The sequence below is a fragment of the Curcuma longa genome, chromosome 1, assembly GCF_044706935.1.
Source record: "Curcuma longa cultivar G26 ecotype Majalengka, Jawa Barat chromosome 1, ITB_CL_G26_1.1, whole genome shotgun sequence".
NCBI classification, from domain to species: Eukaryota; Viridiplantae; Streptophyta; class Magnoliopsida; order Zingiberales; family Zingiberaceae; genus Curcuma; species Curcuma longa.
Window position 1 is genome coordinate 13505680 of NC_133861.1, and position 17873 is coordinate 13523552.

The 17873-nt window shown below is 43.7% G+C and overlaps 4 protein-coding genes and 1 pseudogene across 4 annotated transcripts; 2 read left to right on the top strand and 3 right to left on the bottom strand.

Moving 5' to 3' along the window:
* Positions 1-1878: 1878 nt before the first annotated feature.
* On the top strand, positions 1879-2618 carry LOC141813361 (uncharacterized). Its single transcript, XM_074701321.1, has one exon. The coding sequence runs from the start codon at positions 1928-1930 to the stop codon at positions 2408-2410; it is 483 nt and encodes a 160-aa protein (XP_074557422.1). The 5' UTR covers positions 1879-1927; the 3' UTR covers positions 2411-2618.
* A 128-nt stretch (positions 2619-2746) lies between these two features.
* Positions 2747-4111, bottom strand: LOC141813354 (syntaxin-121-like). The gene has a single exon (XM_074701308.1). It carries the CDS (start codon positions 3811-3813, stop codon positions 2899-2901), a length of 915 nt encoding a protein of 304 aa, XP_074557409.1. The 5' UTR covers positions 3814-4111; the 3' UTR covers positions 2747-2898.
* Positions 4112-6532: 2421 nt separating this feature from the next.
* On the bottom strand, positions 6533-8726 carry LOC141845574 (uncharacterized; annotated as a pseudogene).
* Positions 8727-9882: 1156 nt separating this feature from the next.
* On the bottom strand, positions 9883-12818 carry LOC141838949 (inositol diphosphatase DSP2-like). The gene is made up of 5 exons (XM_074726585.1): positions 12583-12818; positions 12371-12464; positions 10392-10443; positions 10275-10318; positions 9883-10196 (listed from the first exon to the last, which is right to left on the bottom strand). Exons 1-5 carry the CDS (start codon positions 12816-12818, stop codon positions 9963-9965), a joined length of 660 nt encoding a protein of 219 aa, XP_074582686.1. The 3' UTR covers positions 9883-9962.
* Positions 12819-16633: 3815 nt separating this feature from the next.
* Positions 16634-17465, top strand: LOC141813169 (uncharacterized). The gene has a single exon (XM_074701090.1). The coding sequence runs from the start codon at positions 16683-16685 to the stop codon at positions 17235-17237; it is 555 nt and encodes a 184-aa protein (XP_074557191.1). The 5' UTR covers positions 16634-16682; the 3' UTR covers positions 17238-17465.
* Positions 17466-17873: the final 408 nt, after the last annotated feature.

Sequence of the window (17873 nt, forward strand, 5' to 3'; positions counted from 1 at the left end):
AATCAGACTGAATTAATCGAACAAATTAAAAAAAATTTTAAATTAATTAAATCAATTGAATTTTTAAATAAAAATCAAATAAATTAAACTAATAAAATAATTTAAATTTTTAAATATTATAATAAATTTATAGATTAATAGATTCATTTAATTAAGAATTTATTGATTATTTTTTAATTTGATTATTTGATTTAACTGAATAAATAATTTTAAAATTAAATCGAATTAATTGATATAATTAATTTTAAAATAATTAAATTAAAATTTTAAATTTAATCGATTTAATTGAATTTTTATTCGCCTTTGCTAATAGTCTGAGCTGACGTAGATTGAATTGGTCTAATTTGATGCAGAGAGTCTAGGTGGACGACATGGCTCCTCCGCAAGTCTTCCCCGAGTCAAAGTTGGGATCGAGGTGTCAGTCGCTGCTCTCGCCTGGTCTCGGCTTTCGTCGTCTCAGCTGGCAGCTCCTCTCGACATATGAGGACTCTCGTCTCAGCTCCCGTCATCTCGGCCGACAGTCCCTCTCGGCAGATGAGGACTCTCGTCTCGGCTCCCGTTGTCTCGGTCGACAGTTCCTATCGGCAGATGAGTACTCTCGTTTCGGCCCCTATCGTCTCGGCTTGCAACCCCTCTCGACAGAGGAGGACTCTCGTCTCAGCTCCCGTCGTCTCGGCTGACAGTTCTTCTTGGCAAATGATGACTCTCGTCTCGGCTCCCGTCATCTCGGCTAGCAGCCCCTCTCGGTAGAGGAGGACTCTCATCTCGATCGACGATCCCTCTTGGCAAATGAGGATTCTCGTCTTGGTTCTCGTTGTCTCAGCGGATGGCCTTACTTGGTAAGCTCCATCATGGACAACCTTGCCTCAGCTACCCCCGTCGAGCTAACCTCAGTTTCGCATACAAATTCAGCCACTCCGCCTCCGTCAGGCTAAGCCTGAGCTTTAACTATGACCCCTTGATATTAACCTTAGGCGTTGTTGTTGGGAGAAGGGTTTGTCAGCAGATAGCATAAGTATAGTCCCTTCTGGCACCTGTCCTTCCTACGACATCGCATTAAAGGCACATCAAGCCGTTATATGTGGCTTCTTCCTCTAACCTCGTGGCCTGCATGTACTACCAAAAGGAAGATATGGGGGTCAAACTCGACCCTCACTTACACGTCTCCCCTATGCATACAACTAAAAGTAGAGGGAACAAAATGAAGGGTAATGGTGCAGTGGCCCGAGGCGTACAGTAGCCGACCTTGTGTACGAAACCCCAAGGTCGGTTATAAAAGGAGTAACTCACCATCATATGAGAGGTCTGCTTTTCTGAAACTCTGACTACTTTTTCTACTTGTGCTTGATTTCTTACTTCTCACCGGAACTCTAACTTGAACGTCGAAGTGGCTTAACAGGACTCTCTGGTGCCAGTCTAACCTGTTCTTCAAGTGCGTTTCAGGTGTCCCTTGGTGCTAAATCCCTACGGAAGCTCCTCGCCTGGTTTGGTCTTAGGATTGTCTTCGTCAGATAGTTCATTGACTGATGGTTGAACCATTCACGGTATTTAGCCGGAACATAATTGCTTGAGTAAAATAAGTCAAGAAAAATCTTTAATTCGAACGCGATGAAATCATTCGCTTCTCGATAAATTTTTTTTCAATCTCGAAGCTAAATAAAACCTAATCCGAGAGAGACGGGGTGGTTAGCCACATGGATCGGTAAAATGGGTGATTAAAGTGTGTTTTAGGAGGGCAACCTTAATTAAGCGGACGGCCCATTCCGATTACCGTTCCGTTATATTCTCCAAATGGATGGATTTACAGAACGGTCTTATATAAAGAAGGCAATTTCTTGATCGAAGAACGGACGCGGGACTCCCCTGCGATCGCGGTCGACCATGCTGGCGACGCGGCGCCATATTTGATCGAACGCCGGAGGGAACGATGGCGCGTCGCGGTGCTTTGTATTCGCAACATCCTCCGTCGGCGATGCCTCCTGCAACCAGCACCCGCCGGCCACCGGTGATCCTGAAGCGGTCGCCGCCCGTGGGCGCGCGGTGCGCGGAGGTGGCCGGCGGCACGGCCGCGGACTGCGTCGCTGTGTGCTGCTGCTTCCCTTGCGCGGCGGTGGATGTTGTGGTGCTGACGGCTGTGCGGCTGCCGGCGGGAATCTGCCGGAAGGTGATGCGGGCGCGCAAGGCGAGGATGAGGAAGCTCCGAGACGCGAGGCTGTTGGGGAAAAGGACCGACGATGAGACTTCCACCGCGACCGCCGAGGAGGAATCGGAGTGCGAGGAGGTGGCGGACGGGCCGACGGCGGTGGAGATGGCGGAGATGGAGCGGGAGATGTGCGCGCGGTTCCACGGCGCAGGATTCTGGCGGAGCCCCTCGCAAAAAGAAGAACCGAGATCACGGCTGATTTATTAAGATGACGGTATCTACGCGTGACAGTTTCGGCCTCTCACGCCGTTATATAAAACGAGTATAACTGCTTCACTTGTGTTTCTCTCTTCTCATTGTTTTTATTTTCTTTTTTCTTGTCGCCCATTTTTTTCCCCTCTTCCAACTTCAAGAAGAAAAAGGAAAAATCCCCTGAATTCCGTGTTGAACTCTTCAACACGTTTGCTTCGTATTCACTATTATTTTTTTCTTCTCATTTCGATCATAAATTTCCCATCAATGATCAAACGGCGTACGTCATCCATGATGGAATTCGCAAGGGGAAAATGTTCATGTTTCAATCATCCACTTGCTTCAAAAGAATGAAACAACCAGAGGAATTCGCTATCAGTCCATATGAGATTTTATTTATACAAAATACATATAATATCAAAAAAATTAAATAAGAACAAATAAGCAGGAGAAGGAACAGCAAGAAATAATGGTAATAATATATATATAATAGTGATTTAATTTTATTTCCTGGTGAGGGTGATCACGGTAGGGAGGACGATGATGAGGATGATGATGAGGATGAGGATGATGGCGAAGAAGGTACACTTGCGGCTGTTCTTCTGGTAGGCGCGGGCGGTGCCGAGCTGTTCGGTGCCGCGGCGGACGAAGGACTCCGCCCGCCCCACGTTGCTCTCGATGTCGTCGAGCTGCTGGCCCTGCGCCTCCACCAGCACAGCCATGTCCATGAACACCTGCTGCAGCTCCAGCAGGCTGCGCTCCAGCTCCGCCACCGCCCCGTGCCGCTCCCGGATCTCCGCCACCACCTCCACCACTCGCCCCCGCCCTTGCTCCTCGATCGCCCGCTGCAGGAACCGCTCCCCTTCCCCCGTCGCCACCAGCGCCTCCACCGTCGCCTCGTCGGCCGCTTCCCCTGTCACCGTGTAGTACCGCCGGCCCACCGTCTCCCGGTACTCCGCAGCGATCCGGCTCCGCAGGTCGGCGAAGGACTCCATCGAGTCGCGCAGCTTCTTGCGGAGGCCCGCGACGACGGATGTGCGGGTGCGGTCGGTGGAGCTGCCGGGGCCGCAGCCGGGGAGCGCGCGGTTGGCCGCGTTGGCGCGGTCCAGCGACTCGAGGCGGAGCTTGATGAGCTTGGCCTTCTTGAGGGCAGCGGCCACGTCGGCGTCCATCCGGCCGCGGAGGGCGCGCACCGCCGACGCGTCGTGAAGGGTCTTGCTCTCCTCGTTGGCTTCGCGGAGGGCGTGCTGGAGGCGCTCGACCTCCCGCAGCTCCTCCTTGATCGCCTCCACATCGTCGAAGAATTTGTCAAGGTTGGCACCTCCAGCCGCCCCTCCGGCCGCCGCCCCCATCTCCACATCCCCGCCGCCGGACTCGACGTTACGTCGCCAAGACGCCGTGGAGAAGAGGTTATTCATGTTCTCTCTCTTCTTCTTCTTCTTCTTCTGATCTCTTCTTTCTCTCCTCTTTTCTCAAATTTATCTGCAAATTTTCTAATAATCAATCTCAACAAACTCTAGAAAGATGGAAAAGATTTGGATGAGAATTTGGAAATTGGGGGAAAGGCCTTCTTTTTTGATATATCGATCTCTTTCTCTCTGTTTAATAAGGATCTGGGTGACCAAACGGGAAAAAAATTGAACAAAAAGGAAAGGGAAAGAGGAATTGAATGGAGGAAACAGAGAAGAAAGAGGCAGCCGCGGCAGGCGAAGTAGAAACTACTTTGTTCCTTCCGCACGACGATTCTATGCCTGCTACTAACAATCGTTGACGTTGACTTTAGGGCAGGCTTCATGCGTTAGATTTGAAACTGTCATTTTTGTCCTTGTATATCGATATTTAATCCTGGTTTATTATTATTATTATTAACCTTTTATTGATTTAATTTGTTTTCTTAAAAAAACAACGATAACTTTGCTACTTATGTGGGCCCGCCAAAATAATAGAATGATATGCACACTGATGTACAAAATTAATTGCGACAGATATTAAATGCATAATTATATTAAAAAAATACAAAGTGCTCAAATTTATTATTCCACAAGATGAAATCATCATGTTAATGGCCATAAAGGATAAAATAAACTTGAAACACTAATTTATGTAAAACTACAAAAAAAAATTATGTATTGAGTTTTATCTTGTGTTATGATGACTAAACCTTCCTGAATCTTTTTATCTGGGAAGGTCTGAAGATTGGGAAGGATTATTAAGAGAAACTAATAAGTTCGATCGTCGGTCCTTCCTTCTTCCACCATAAGAATCAAATTAAATTAGATCTAGTAGCTCATTTGCAGGTAATTAAAAAGGAGGAGTATGCTCGATTTGCAGATAGTAGGCTGATGGCTCTTTTCCACATGATGCTTCATTGATATATATGAACATATGAAAAAAGATTAGAACTCTACTCTAGTACTCTCTCTAGTGATCTTGTAGCAACAATTAATTTACCGACAGGTCGTCAGTGGCATGAATGATTATAAAATGAAACCATCTGTCTTTTTCTCAACACCATTTCTATTTATCATTTCTGCCACAGTTATTTTATTCTCGGACTATGGAGTTTATGTCGAGACAACAACTATTCAAAACCATTATTGAGAGTCTTGCAGTGATTTCAATTGAGCAATGGCTTTACTTGAATTCCACATTCCTTCTACTGATCATCCACTGTGAGATGCAGCTATTTAATTTGGGTGCCCTCATACCACTAGCTGTTTGGCAATTCTATTTACTTTCTTTTGTTTGTTTGTTTGTTTGTTTGTTTGTTTTCAGACAACTAACAGCATGGCATGTGGCCTTGTCATCTTATTTGCAATTTTGCATCAGAATTGAATTGCATTACAGATGCATTAGGATGCAATTTTGCAATCTATTAATTGTTTTCTAGGCATTGTCGTCTCTTGAAATTAATTGATTACCAAAGTCTTCTGCTTAAGTATGTCTTTGCTGGTACTTTCTGTTTTCTTACATTCCTATAATATTTCCGATAAAGCTCGATTCTTTATTTCGGACAATTTGGGAGCTCAGACTCGAATTCGGACTCAGATCATACAAAACAACCTGATCTTCTAGACAACTGCTGAGCAATCATCCAAGCAGTTCATCCTTTTTTCTTACTTGAGCTACAAATAAGTTGGAATTGGAATACTGTAATTTTCAATTCAATATATATTTCATCAAAAATAGAACAAAATTTGGAGCAATGGCGCGAAAGAGAAGAGGAGACTGAAAGTAATGATGCCAGTGGATTAAACTCTGCAAGCGGTGACCTGCTTTACAGCTTGCCTGCAGCCATGGAGATGACAAAGTAAAAGAGAAAAAACTGTCTTCCTCTCTTGTGCCAAATTGTCAGTTGCATAAAATTGAATGCTGGCAAGAAAAATAAATTACTTAGGGTATGGAATAAATTGTTTTTAATAGTCGCAGAAAGATTTTTTAGATAAGCTATCAAAACCCTAGTGAAACCAAAAACTAAGGACAATATCGTGCCCATCCTTCTTTTTTGTTGAAAATTTCAGTTGTTTATTCTTTCTGAAAATTGCAGTTCATAGTTTGTTACGCAAAGCATTAAAATGCATACGATTTATAATTACAAATTTGAGAGAGCAAAATTCTGGAGTGTAAAGTAAGCAAAGTTTATAAATTCTTAACTGGAAAGGTACTTGCTTAAAGGAAATTTTCCATTTTTTCCCCCTACTGGAGTTTGCTGACCTTTCATGTGGCTGTTAAAGTTTCAGAAATCTACCTCCTTGTTCAAGTCATTAAATCTCAGTAAACCAATCTAAATTGAGAGAATACAAATTCACAGATTCTTGTTATCCATCAAACACCAAAAAATTACAGGAAAACCAAACTAAAAAGAATAAGATTGATGATACTTACAAGCTTTATTTTCTCTTTTACCAGTAGGAGGACAAGTTCATGTGAATGTTACAACTTACACGGTCGCAGGATCATCGATGAGCCGAGACAAATTGGCCACTGTGCTGCGTCCGTAAGATTGGGGCGCGAGTTCATGCTGCATTCATCTGCACAAAGACACATGCCACACAAAAAACCAAATGACTGCAAGAAATCCCCAAATCCAAATTGTTTTTTGTTTTTTTTGAAACAGAAAAAAAATTACAGCACGAAATCAAATTCATCAAACAGATATTTATATATAAGAAGAAAAAAAGCTCAAGCAAAAATAAGTAAACAGCAAATAGCACAAGGATACACGCTAAAACTCGCATCCATAAATGCTTCTTCCTCTCTTCTCTCACTGTCTACCTACCACTGTCTATGCAATTACTAACTATTACTCTATTTGCAATTCGATTAAACACAATCCTTTTTGCTGTTATTTTCTTGAGTCATTGCATTCGCCTCGATAGTTAGCCTTCTCGCCTTGAGCAATCGACCTGAACCAAGCACAATAGATTGAACTACGTTAAATGTGATCCAATGCCATTTAATTTTGAATAAATTGACGTAGTAATTGTGTGAAACAAGACCTGGATGATCAATAATGGCGAGATTTATGGATTTGTTCGTTACTGTGGCCATGGAATGGAGAACAGGTTTTTGAGCCGGCTGCCGGTGATGCGGTGCAAGGCCTTCTTCGCGCCCGGCACGTCGGCCTCCGCCAGTTTCTGGAGGTGCTGACACGAGCCGGCGTCAGCAAGCCGCCTCCGTGCCCCGCCGCCGCTGCCGGATGTGAGAGCTAGCAGGACTGCCACCGGGAGCTCCTTCCCGGCAATCGCATCGCTCGTCGGCTCGAGCATTTGGACCAGCCGGGTCACGCTCTTTTCGTCCCTCGATAGCTCGCGGCGGTTTGCCCGTACCGCCAGCAGCGACGTCAACGCCGCGGCTGCCGCCTCCTGCGCGCTCGAGGGTTTTGAACACTCCATCATCTTGATCAGCGCCGGCATGGATTCTGCCATTGATCGCTTTGTCTCTTCGCTAGGGGATAGGTCGGCTACAAGCGCCGCCGCGGAGTGTTGGATCCCGGCGCTCCCAAGCTTGATCAGATCCTTCAGTTGGGCGAAGAGGGGCGGGGATGAAGAGAGGAGTTTGGTTGCCGTCGGAGATACTGCAAGGGCACTGAACGCTTTCAGAGTGTGGTCTATTGTTTCTGGGTCGGACACGGCTCGAAGGAGTTGGAGAAGACGGGTAGGACCGTTCTCTTGAAGGATAGCGTTGCAGATCTCGGCACCGCCCATCGCGGCCAGGGAAGCCAAGCAGAGGGCAGCGTTCTTCTGAGCTTCGAGGTTGCCGGAAAGGAGGAGGTCAAGGAGTACTCGATACGGCGCCTTCCTCCACCATCGCTGCCCTAATGTCGTCGATTGCTGCCGCGTTATTCAGGGAACCGGCAGCGAGGGCTTGGACGGAAGGCGATCCGGATCCAGAATGGCAGGCGGCGACGAGAATCGAAACGCCGCCGTAGGCAGAGACTGCCCAGGAGCAGGCATGGTCCGCTGTCAGTGCGTGGATCGCGGTGGCAGCGAGTTCCTTCAGAACCGCGGGTCCAGAGTCAAGGAGGCGCAGAAGAGGGCCGAGGGCGCCCTCCTCGAAGACGGCGCGGCGTGAGACATCGGAGGCGGTGGCAAGGAGGGAGACCACCGCTGCCGTGCGGTCCCGTAACAGAGAGTGGGCGGAGGGATCGAGGAGGCGGAGAAGTGATGGTAGGTCTCCCTCCTCGACGACAAGGCGGGAGATCTTCGCGGGGTCGGCCGCGAGAAGCTCCAGGAGGGAATCAAGAGCCTTGCCCTTGAAGATCTAGCGCGCCGATCTGAAGACGAGCGAAAATGTCGCGAACGAAAAGGGCGAGCACGGCGCGGGAAGCGGAGGGAGCCGGGAGCGGAAGAACAATCGCCGTGGAGTCATCGGCAGACGACGCAAGGGAAGCATCGTGGTGGAGCAAGCCAGAGCGGAGGAGAAGGTGGAGGTCGTGGAGGTGGAGGGAGAGCGCGGAGGCGGCGATGTCGATGTCGCTTTGTAGGCGGAGCTTCCCTCCAGGTAGGTCCTGGTCGAGGCAGAGGGCGGAGAGGGACCGGAGGTTACGCAGCGTAGAGAGCAGCGCGGGCAGCAGGTGATCACAGAAGAGCTGGTTGGAAGGCCATTTGGAGGAGCCGGCGGCGTCCGTAAGGGCGGAAAGGAGGAGGGAGAGCTTGGAGTGGAGGAGACGCCATCGACCAACGAGAGTCCGGGCGGAGAGAGCAGCGGCTAGCAGAAAAGGAAGAAGACGACTGATGATGAGATCAAGGGTCTCAGTCGGTGACGCGAGAGTCTCGTCGCCGTCGTCGTCAGCGGCGGCCGCGGAAGCTACGGAAGCCGCGGAAGCCATAGGTTCGCTGCCCTCTCTCCCTCTCTCCCCTCCCTTTTCGACTTTTATTATTATTATTATTAACTATTTGGTGGAGGTTGCGTTAATTGGAGCGGCCACTGAGGAAGTTGGGAGAGTACAGGCGAAAGCAAAAGAGGTGTGTGAATGTGGAGTAAAGAGGTCGTCAACAGCCGTCCGTTTCAAGCCAGGGAGCAGGTAAATCGACCCGCTTCCAATTTTCCAGCGAGTCCTGTCTTATATCGTTGCGCCACAAAAGGTCGTCTTTTCCTAGACGCTGTCCCGAGCGAGACAGTAGGCAGGTACCGTTCGATGGAAATGGACGGATGGGATTGCTTCCGAGGGAACACCCACATGGCGGCCACATGCTGTGTGGAATTCGAAGAGAAATGATAAATCAATAAATATAACGAGGCAAAATTGCTTGGCAGTTTAATTAAATACTATATAATCACAGATGGGGAATTAAACTACAGCAGGCGACATGATTGATATGATCCATCGCAAGATCGGGTGGAAGCGGATTATTAAATGGCTTCTAGTATGGATCATCCGATAACTGCCCGATAGTGTGTGGAAAGGGGGACGATACGTGAAGCGTGGCGCGGTGATCTACTTTCCCCACTTTATCAAGAGGCCACTTTCTTGAACCACGCTTAGGTTGAGTTGTTGAACCAGTGGAGGCCGCAGCAGGTGGCGCGATGCATTGACGGAAGCCATGAAAGAGGAGGAGACTAAAGTCGTCTTCTTTTTCTTTGGGCTTTAAGTGACAAAAGTGAGCTTTATCAGGGGTAACAAAAGCTTAGTGAATTTGGTCATACTAACTTTCTTACCTTCCCTGGATCCCTTAATTCCCACCATGCCTGGCTTCTGGTTATTTAATTTTTATTTTATTTTATTTTAATTGTGTTTAATGTTTTTTCTTCACGTTATTGTAGGCGAAGTCTGTGCTGGCACTGTGCACAATTGTGATGTCTGTGCTTGAGTAATAATGCGTACCTCTTGCGAAGCATGCAAAAATGAAACTTTGCTTGCTTCCAAAACAATATTCAAACCATGGCTACGAAAAAGAAGAAGAAGGAGAAGAAAAATCAACTGGGTGCAATCGAACACGAGGGTTTTTGTTAGAACTGGGAAAAAAGAACATACGATTGGCCTCACAACTGAATCTATATCTCTCAGCCAAAAATTATCCTGTCGGGGAAAAGAATCCTCCAAGTCTTTACTATCATGAAAGAGCTATTGCTCCCTGCTAATTTCAGGATGATGCAGGGCCTCATCCGGAGTCGAAAAGATGGTCTTCTTGGCGTGCGACTGGAGCTGAGCCATGCTTCTTTCATCAAACTCTGCGATGAGCTTTTGATCAGAAACTCTTGCTTTCACAGCTGCGTAGCAATTGTATTCATCGATAGCTGAAGCAATGCACCAGCCTTGCAGTTTTCTTAGGCATCCCACGACGCATCCTGTTCGATGCTGCACAAGAATTCGATGTGGAGCCAAGTCTTGCATGGATCAAAGTGATGGTAGAGAGGGAAATGTACAAGAGCTTACCTTGCCACGTTTGCAATGAATAAGGAGTGGGTGATTGTGGACATCTGCAGAGTTGGCACGAACATTTAATTGAAACTGAAACAATTTAAGGAAACTTGGTCTGCAAAGGTTTTGTACCAAGAACAACTTTAAGGGCCTCCCGAATCCTATTTTCTGGAATAGTGGCTTCCTGCAGGGGAAATTGTTGCGATCAGAAGGGTAAGTATAGGACTACAGAGGCGAGTTTAAGATAAGAGTAGACGTGAGAGTCATAGTCCACATGATCTGATCTAAGTTCCATTGAACTTATAAAAACTTGTTCAAGATTCGAAGCCGCATTTGGGAATGTTACCAGAATTAGATAACATTCGAGAGAAAAACATAAACTAAAAGCTAAAACACATTGTTACTGAAATTAATTATGACCAGAAACTTGCCGATCCTATATCCAAAAGGCACCCAGTCTGCACCACAATGGTAAGGTGCCATGAAGCATTATTCCAAAGGGAAGAGCAGTAGTTACTTTTAGAGCAGAAATCCTGATTTATCAGGTAAACCATGAGTTGATTTTAGCTTGACAGACCTAAAGCACATTGAATCTAATCTAGTACATGAAACGCTAATATGCTCTCAAGTCATAGCAGCTTTAATTAGATAAAGGTTCAAAGCTGCCCACCCCAGATACAAGGAGACCATGCATCTCTATAAGCTTTGACTGTATTGATTTCTAGCATGTGCCATGTCAACAGTAGCACATCATGGTAAAGACATTGAACAGGGATATGAGAGACAAACAAAAAGGCAGTGATAATACATTAAAAAAACTGCATATTTATATTTGAGGGATAACACTAAAAATTAATGAGGAATAGGCTGACATGATCTTGGTAAATGGATTATTTGTCCACAACACTAGTAGTGATGTGCCATAACATTCATTGTTCAAAACCTGGAACTACCATAAGACTCTGACCAACTGAAGATCCACTTTTAGGATAATAAATACGAGACAATTAATCAGGGACATGTTGAAGGTAAACTTGGTAAATGCATTATTTGTGCACTACAATCACACTGATTAGTGACGTGTGCTAATGACATTGTTCGTAATGTGGGAATTGTGATACTATTGATAACTCATTAACCAGAAAAGAAAAGGTATTTTTAGGAATGCATATGCCACTTTCATAGTTTTTTCTTCATATTAATTGATCATACTTATTTAACCATGATGCTTTGTCCAACTATAGGTCTTCCAGCTTTTTCAAACACACATACACCAAAAGAAATATATTCAAGTCGAAGTAGGAGTCGTTCAACTGATAGCACTATTGTCCTCATTTCTTTCTAGTCTATTTTCAAAAAAAAAACTAGTTCTCCATATTTCAAAATTTGACAATTATATTATTCACAATGATAATATTTTCTGCAAGCAATAACAAGAACCTTTGGCACACCATCAAATTGAGATATTGGGTTATATAACTAATGTAGGGTGTACACAACGAGATGGAATAAAAATCAAAAGTCAAGCAGCCTGCGAGATTTGTAACATCAAAGATTTTTGGGAGGGAAAAAATCTTACTGTTCATGGTTAAGATAAGAAAAGGCATTAGACTAGGAAATAGACAAACATGTAGAATTGGCATTCTGAAGAAAGATATGAATAGAAATAAACTCACAAGGAGGTAGTTAAACATCAGGTTTCAACAAGAGAACATAAGAGTTTTAAATCTACAATCTCAAGCAACAAACAAGGATAACATATAGAAAACAACATATTTACATTACACTAGAAGGAGGAAGATTCAATAGTATGCAAACAGAACAATCAGTGTTAAGTATTGAATTTTAAAAATAAAGGATATAATAATAATAAACAGATGAACTAAATCGTAGAATACAAAATGAGGGCGCTAAATTAAAATCGGATTGGGTTCGAACTAAATTGTATGGTGTTAACTTGAGGATGCAACCATCAACACCAAATAGACAAAAGAAAACGAAGAAATAGTGCCATAAATTTCCCAAGATGATAGAGAATATAGAGAAAAAAAATAGCATTTTCTCAAGAAACAATGTAAATCAGGCAAATCCCAGAAGGGGGAAACTTGTACCTTAGACCCATCAATCCCAATCTTAAAGAGAGTAATCCTGTTCTCTTGTAGGAACTCTATGTTTACGTCCGGGTAGGGGTCCTGGCAAAGGCACCTACAAAAAACCGCAATCCGTCATCCATCAACCGAAACCCTCAGCTCTACCCTCACTACACTCCAACAAAATGGAGGAAAATCAATAACAACAGAAAACTTGAAAAAGGATCACGCACAAGATGGAGCGAAGCTTGAGCGTCTTCAAGAACCGGAAGTTGTCTGGGCTTGGGAAGCCAGAGCGGTAGATGCCGTGGTCGACCATCGCGAAGTTGAGCGGCGGCGTGAAGGGGTCCACTGCCACCTCCCCCTTGGGGCAGGGCTCAAGGACCAACGTGTCGCAGATCGCCTCGGCCTTTATCGCCAACATCGCCGTCGGCCGCTCCGCCGTCTCGACCTCCGGCCGCTCGCCCATATTAAAGAGGGAATGGAATATTCTTTCGGATTCCCGGTTCCAGAATCTTGAACGCTTTTTACGAAAAAATAAAATAAAAAACAAATGATCGAGGAAATACATAAATTGCACGACGTGAACGGTTTAGCGTTTTCCTCTTCTTTGTTTTTTCCCCCTTTTTTTTTCAGCGATTTCTTTCATTTTCGTGAGATTTATTTTTTTAAGACTTTTAATTTGTTTTGGTTACGCGTGTTCCATTTAAATCCGCTTCCTTTTTAATATAACAAATTTTGATTCTTGACTTTTGTTTTTAGAGGAACTCTCTTGGTGTGAATCCTAATTATAACCATTAATTTAGATTAAATCTATCGGGTTGACCCACCTCGTCAAGTAATTTAGGCGGATTAGATTGAAATTTTATAAACCTAATTTAAGATGAGTTCAGATGAATTGATCCGTTTAGGCCCATGACCCATGTGAATTGACTCACACGCGAGTTTGAGTTACATGCAAGTTGAGAACGTTTATTTATTTATTTTAAATTTTAAAATTAAAATAGAAAACTTAACTTATGAGTAGATTTAATTCATTTAAATTACAATTTAAATTTAAAAATATAATTTAAATTTAAAAATTTTAACTTAATTAATTTAAATTATAATTCAAATTTAAAATTTTTAATATTTTTTTTATTTTTTAACATGTTCGTGTGTTGGCCCGCTTATTGCTTAATCCGTGGGTCGTCTTGAGTTAGATTAGATTGAAAATTTTCTAACCCGTCAAGTTGGTAGGTTGGTTCGCCCCGCTCTATCAGGGGCGGCTCAAGCCTCCAGGAGGCCCTAGGCGAATTTTTTTTTAAAATAATTATTATTATTTTAAAAAATATTTAGATTTTTTTATTCAGATTTTAAAATTTTTTAGCAAAAGGTTGTTTCTAGAATTTGAACTCGTGACCTTTAGGTCAAATGGCAACATCTTTACCATTGGGTCAAGGCTCCCCTTCACTCATTGAAAAAAGAAATAAGACCTTTTAATTGACATAATACAACAGTAATGCTCATATCTTTATATTGTAAAAAAATTTACTAACAATATTAACTGCGAATAAGATTACAAGTTTATAACATGAATTATTGATAAGAAAATAAGAAATTAATAAAAGCATAAAAAAAAAATTTGATAGGGAAATAAGGAAGACAATACCTTTAGGCAAGGTTTAAAATATTGAGCCGTGCCGGAATTTCGGTCCCGGACCGGAACGATACGGTTTCGGTACCGTATCGTACCGTGCCGGCATAGTTTGGGTATTTTTAAAATATAAAATATATTAATTAAATAAAAAATTTAATCTAAATATTTAAAAATAAAATTTTTTTTGATAATTTATAGATTTTAATAAAACCTATTTAAATTATCTCGAATCATAATTTTGAACTATAGCTAGGAGTTGATTATTAAAATTTAATTAAAATTTAAAGTTTTAAAAATAAAAAAAAAAGAAAAATAGCGCAGCACCGCGCGATCAGTGCGCCCGCGCGGAGCATCGCCGGCCCCGGGTGGGGCCTCCGGCGGCGTCGCCGAGGCCTCGCGACGCCTCCGGAGGCATCACCGAGGTCGCACAACGCCTCCGGAGGTGTCGCCGAGGTCGCACGACGCCTCCGAAGGCGTTGCCGAGCCCGGGCGACGCCTCTGGAGGCGTTCCCCGGTCGGAATTCGTGTGACGGCACTGTGCCGGTGCCTGTGCCGCGGCAGAACAAATTTTTTCGTGCGTATCGGGCGATACGACACGAGATTTTAATCCTTGCCTTTAGGTTTTAAGATTAAAAAAAAATCTATAATAAAAGATCTTAATTTTGATCGTTCCTCTCCTTACACCCCTTGTAATGATTTCGAAAATGTCTTGAGGAGAGAAAATAAACTATCAAATAAGTAAAATGTTTGAAGTTGAGCAAAATAGATTATTAGGTTAATAAGGAAGGAAGGAGAGGAATATAAAGAAACTAGTAAAATTAGAGTTTAAGAATTAAAAAATATCAAATATATTGAAATCATGCCAAAATCTTTATGAAATTTAATGACCATGTCAAATCTCTATAAAATCTAATGATCATACCAAATCTCTCCAAAATTTATCTAAAGATATTAATAATTTTTTATTCTCTTAATATATATATATATATATATATATATAATTAATTTTTTAAAAAAAATGGGCCCCAATTGATTGGGGGCCCTAGGCATAGGCCTTAGTGGCCTATGCCTAAAGCCGGCCATGCGCTCTATCATATGATGGATTCATCATGAGTTGATCCACCCTACCATAGATTGACCTGTTTGACGGCTCTAATCCTAATCCTCACTAAATTACTTTTCTCTCTAATTGAAGTGTCCTCCCATGCGAGCTCGAAGACTCTCATGCGAAGAGTATAATTATTAATTTAATTGTAATTATTTTAAATATTAATTTAATTATTATATTTTTATTAATAAAATTAAAGCTCGGATGGATAGTTAGTAGGAGATGATTTTATTATGAATTAAATTTATTTTTTATTTTTATAGTTGTGAAGCCATTATCTCATATTGAAAGTATTTTTATTAAAAATTTGAAAAATCTCTTATTTGGACTCACCTATCTTTCTTAAACTGTCCAATATATGGTTATGCAGAACTATCAATTCTTCTTAATTAGAACCACAAGGCTTTTGTTGGCTTCTCCTTAATTAACTTTGGCAGTGACCATCTCATAGCCAGCTGTGTCTGTCATCCTCTTTGAATACTACAAACTTCCTGATGGTTCAAGAAGGCTCTAGCTGTTACTACGTTGGATAAGTTTTTTTTCCTACCAAAAATTAATAATTCTTACTAGAATTAAGGCAACACATGCATGCTTTCCGACTGATATATCATGAACAGGATTAGATTTAGCTTAATTTGTGAGCACTCCATTTGGGATCTTAAGGTGGCCCTCCTGTCTGATAACAGCAGTTCGATCGGTTATACATATAATTGCGAATATTATTGTTCCATCAAAAACACATACAACTCACTACTGACTGCAGATGTCTACGTAATAATAATAATATAATATTATTATTATCAATGCAAGAACAGAAGTGACTGAAAGCTGGATTTTTAAATACCCTCTTGTTCTGATATTTGCACATAGGATCCTAACTGTATCTGTGAGAGCATGCGACCAGATAAAAGCAAAAAAGAAAACTACTAGTCTCTTGGACGTGAGCGTGCATGGATTTTGTCGTGTGCTCCAATTGGTTATGGGTTCGAGACTTCGAGTGAGAAATGCATGTGCAGCAATCTGAGCTGGGATTTTGTGTTGGGTTGCATTCGAAGACGATAGGTACAAGTGCTACAGTTGCTGCAGCTATATGTTAGAGCTTTCCCTTGCAACTTCACGAGCAGAAATGGCTAGCTGGGGTTGTTTTTTTTTTCCCCTGAATCCAACCCCGATCGAGCGAGGAAGTCAGCTAACCACGCAAAAAGGCTTGTTCCTTAGTTTGGATTCAATTCGCTTTTCATGATTAATTACTTCCTATAAGTAGGGAAGCAACTCATGCCACTGTGTGTGCCTTCTTGTTGGTTGCAAATCCATGTAGAGATTTTGTGCATTACTTCTTGGTGAAAGCTAAGATTTTGCTCTAATCCTTTACCTCTTGTGGTGCTGGCGCAGTGATTAGGGGGAAGAAGAACGTATGCTCTCTCTCTCTCTCTCTCTCTCTCTCTCTCTCTCTCTCTCTCTCTCTCTCTCTCTCTCCACCACTAGCTAGTCTTTTCATATATATGGTGGTATCCTAATTTTGCCTTGGCAGGATTGCACAAGTCCACCCTCTTTCCAAAAGAAGCGGGGGGGATTTAATCTTGGAGATGGATTCTCCTGCTCCTCCGCAGCCGCCACAGCCCGACTTGGATCTTTCCCTCTCCGGCCCGTCAGATACCAAGGACGTGAAGCTCTTCCCGTGCCTCTTCTGCAAGAAGAAGTTCCTCAAGTCGCAGGCCCTCGGTGGCCATCAGAACGCCCACAAGAAGGAGAGGAGCATCGGCTGGAGCTCCTACCTATACCTCGCGCCGGCCACAACCGCTGCCTCTACTGCCATTCCTCCTCCTCCTCCGTACCTGAGCTCGCCTCCGCTCGCCCACGCGTGCAGGTATCTCCCTCCAGGCGACTGCACCTACGGTGGACAGTCGGAGTTCTTGAGCTGCTCCCGCAGAACCCCTCGGTTCTCCAACGACCACCCTCTGCTCGCCACCGTGAGCAACAGCCGAGCAATGTGCGCAGCCGGAGACCCCGCCGCCAGCGGCTATGAGACCATCGATCTCCTTAATTGGCAAAGGGGCTCCCGCCCTCCGCATGAACGACCAGCGGCGGACTTCTCCGGCGCCGGAGATTGGACTGAACTCGACCTATCCTTGAGGCTGTAGTCTCTCTCTCTCTCTCTCTCTCTCTCTAAGTTGTTCACTGGGTGTTATGTTCCCCGTCTTCTCCTCTTGCTTTCTTGATAAGTATTAGCACGCATGCACGACGGCACAGCAGTATAACATGGTGGAGAAGTTGGATTGGAACAGAGAAGAAGAGGGACACAAGCATGCAACCCAAATTGCATTTTTTATGGTATTAGGGCGTGGACGAATCGTAGTTATGTAAATATTCTGCATTATGGATGTTGTTTTACATCATTCTCTGCTCTGCCTTAATCTATATATCCCTTCTTTTTTGGATTTTTGCGTGCCAAAACAAATCAGTTTCAGTTCTTCCATCAAGTCCCCTGGTTGCTTTCCTCTTCTTTTTCCCCCTTTCCTTGACGGAGGAGGAGGAATTGGGGCTTCAGTGTGATGCACTAACTATTAGCTAATGGGAAAGACGATGGTCCTACAGGCTCAACTTGTCGATGAGATGGTTAACACTAACGCTGTCTGTGGCTGATGAGCAGTACTGCCACCATTGAAGTTGCTCTTGTAGGTCGCAGAGGGCGAGAGAAGGCAGCGACAGCAACGGAATCAAGGTGGTGGAGATGATTCTTGAATGAGGAAAACGACGTGGACGCCAGTGGTGTGAGG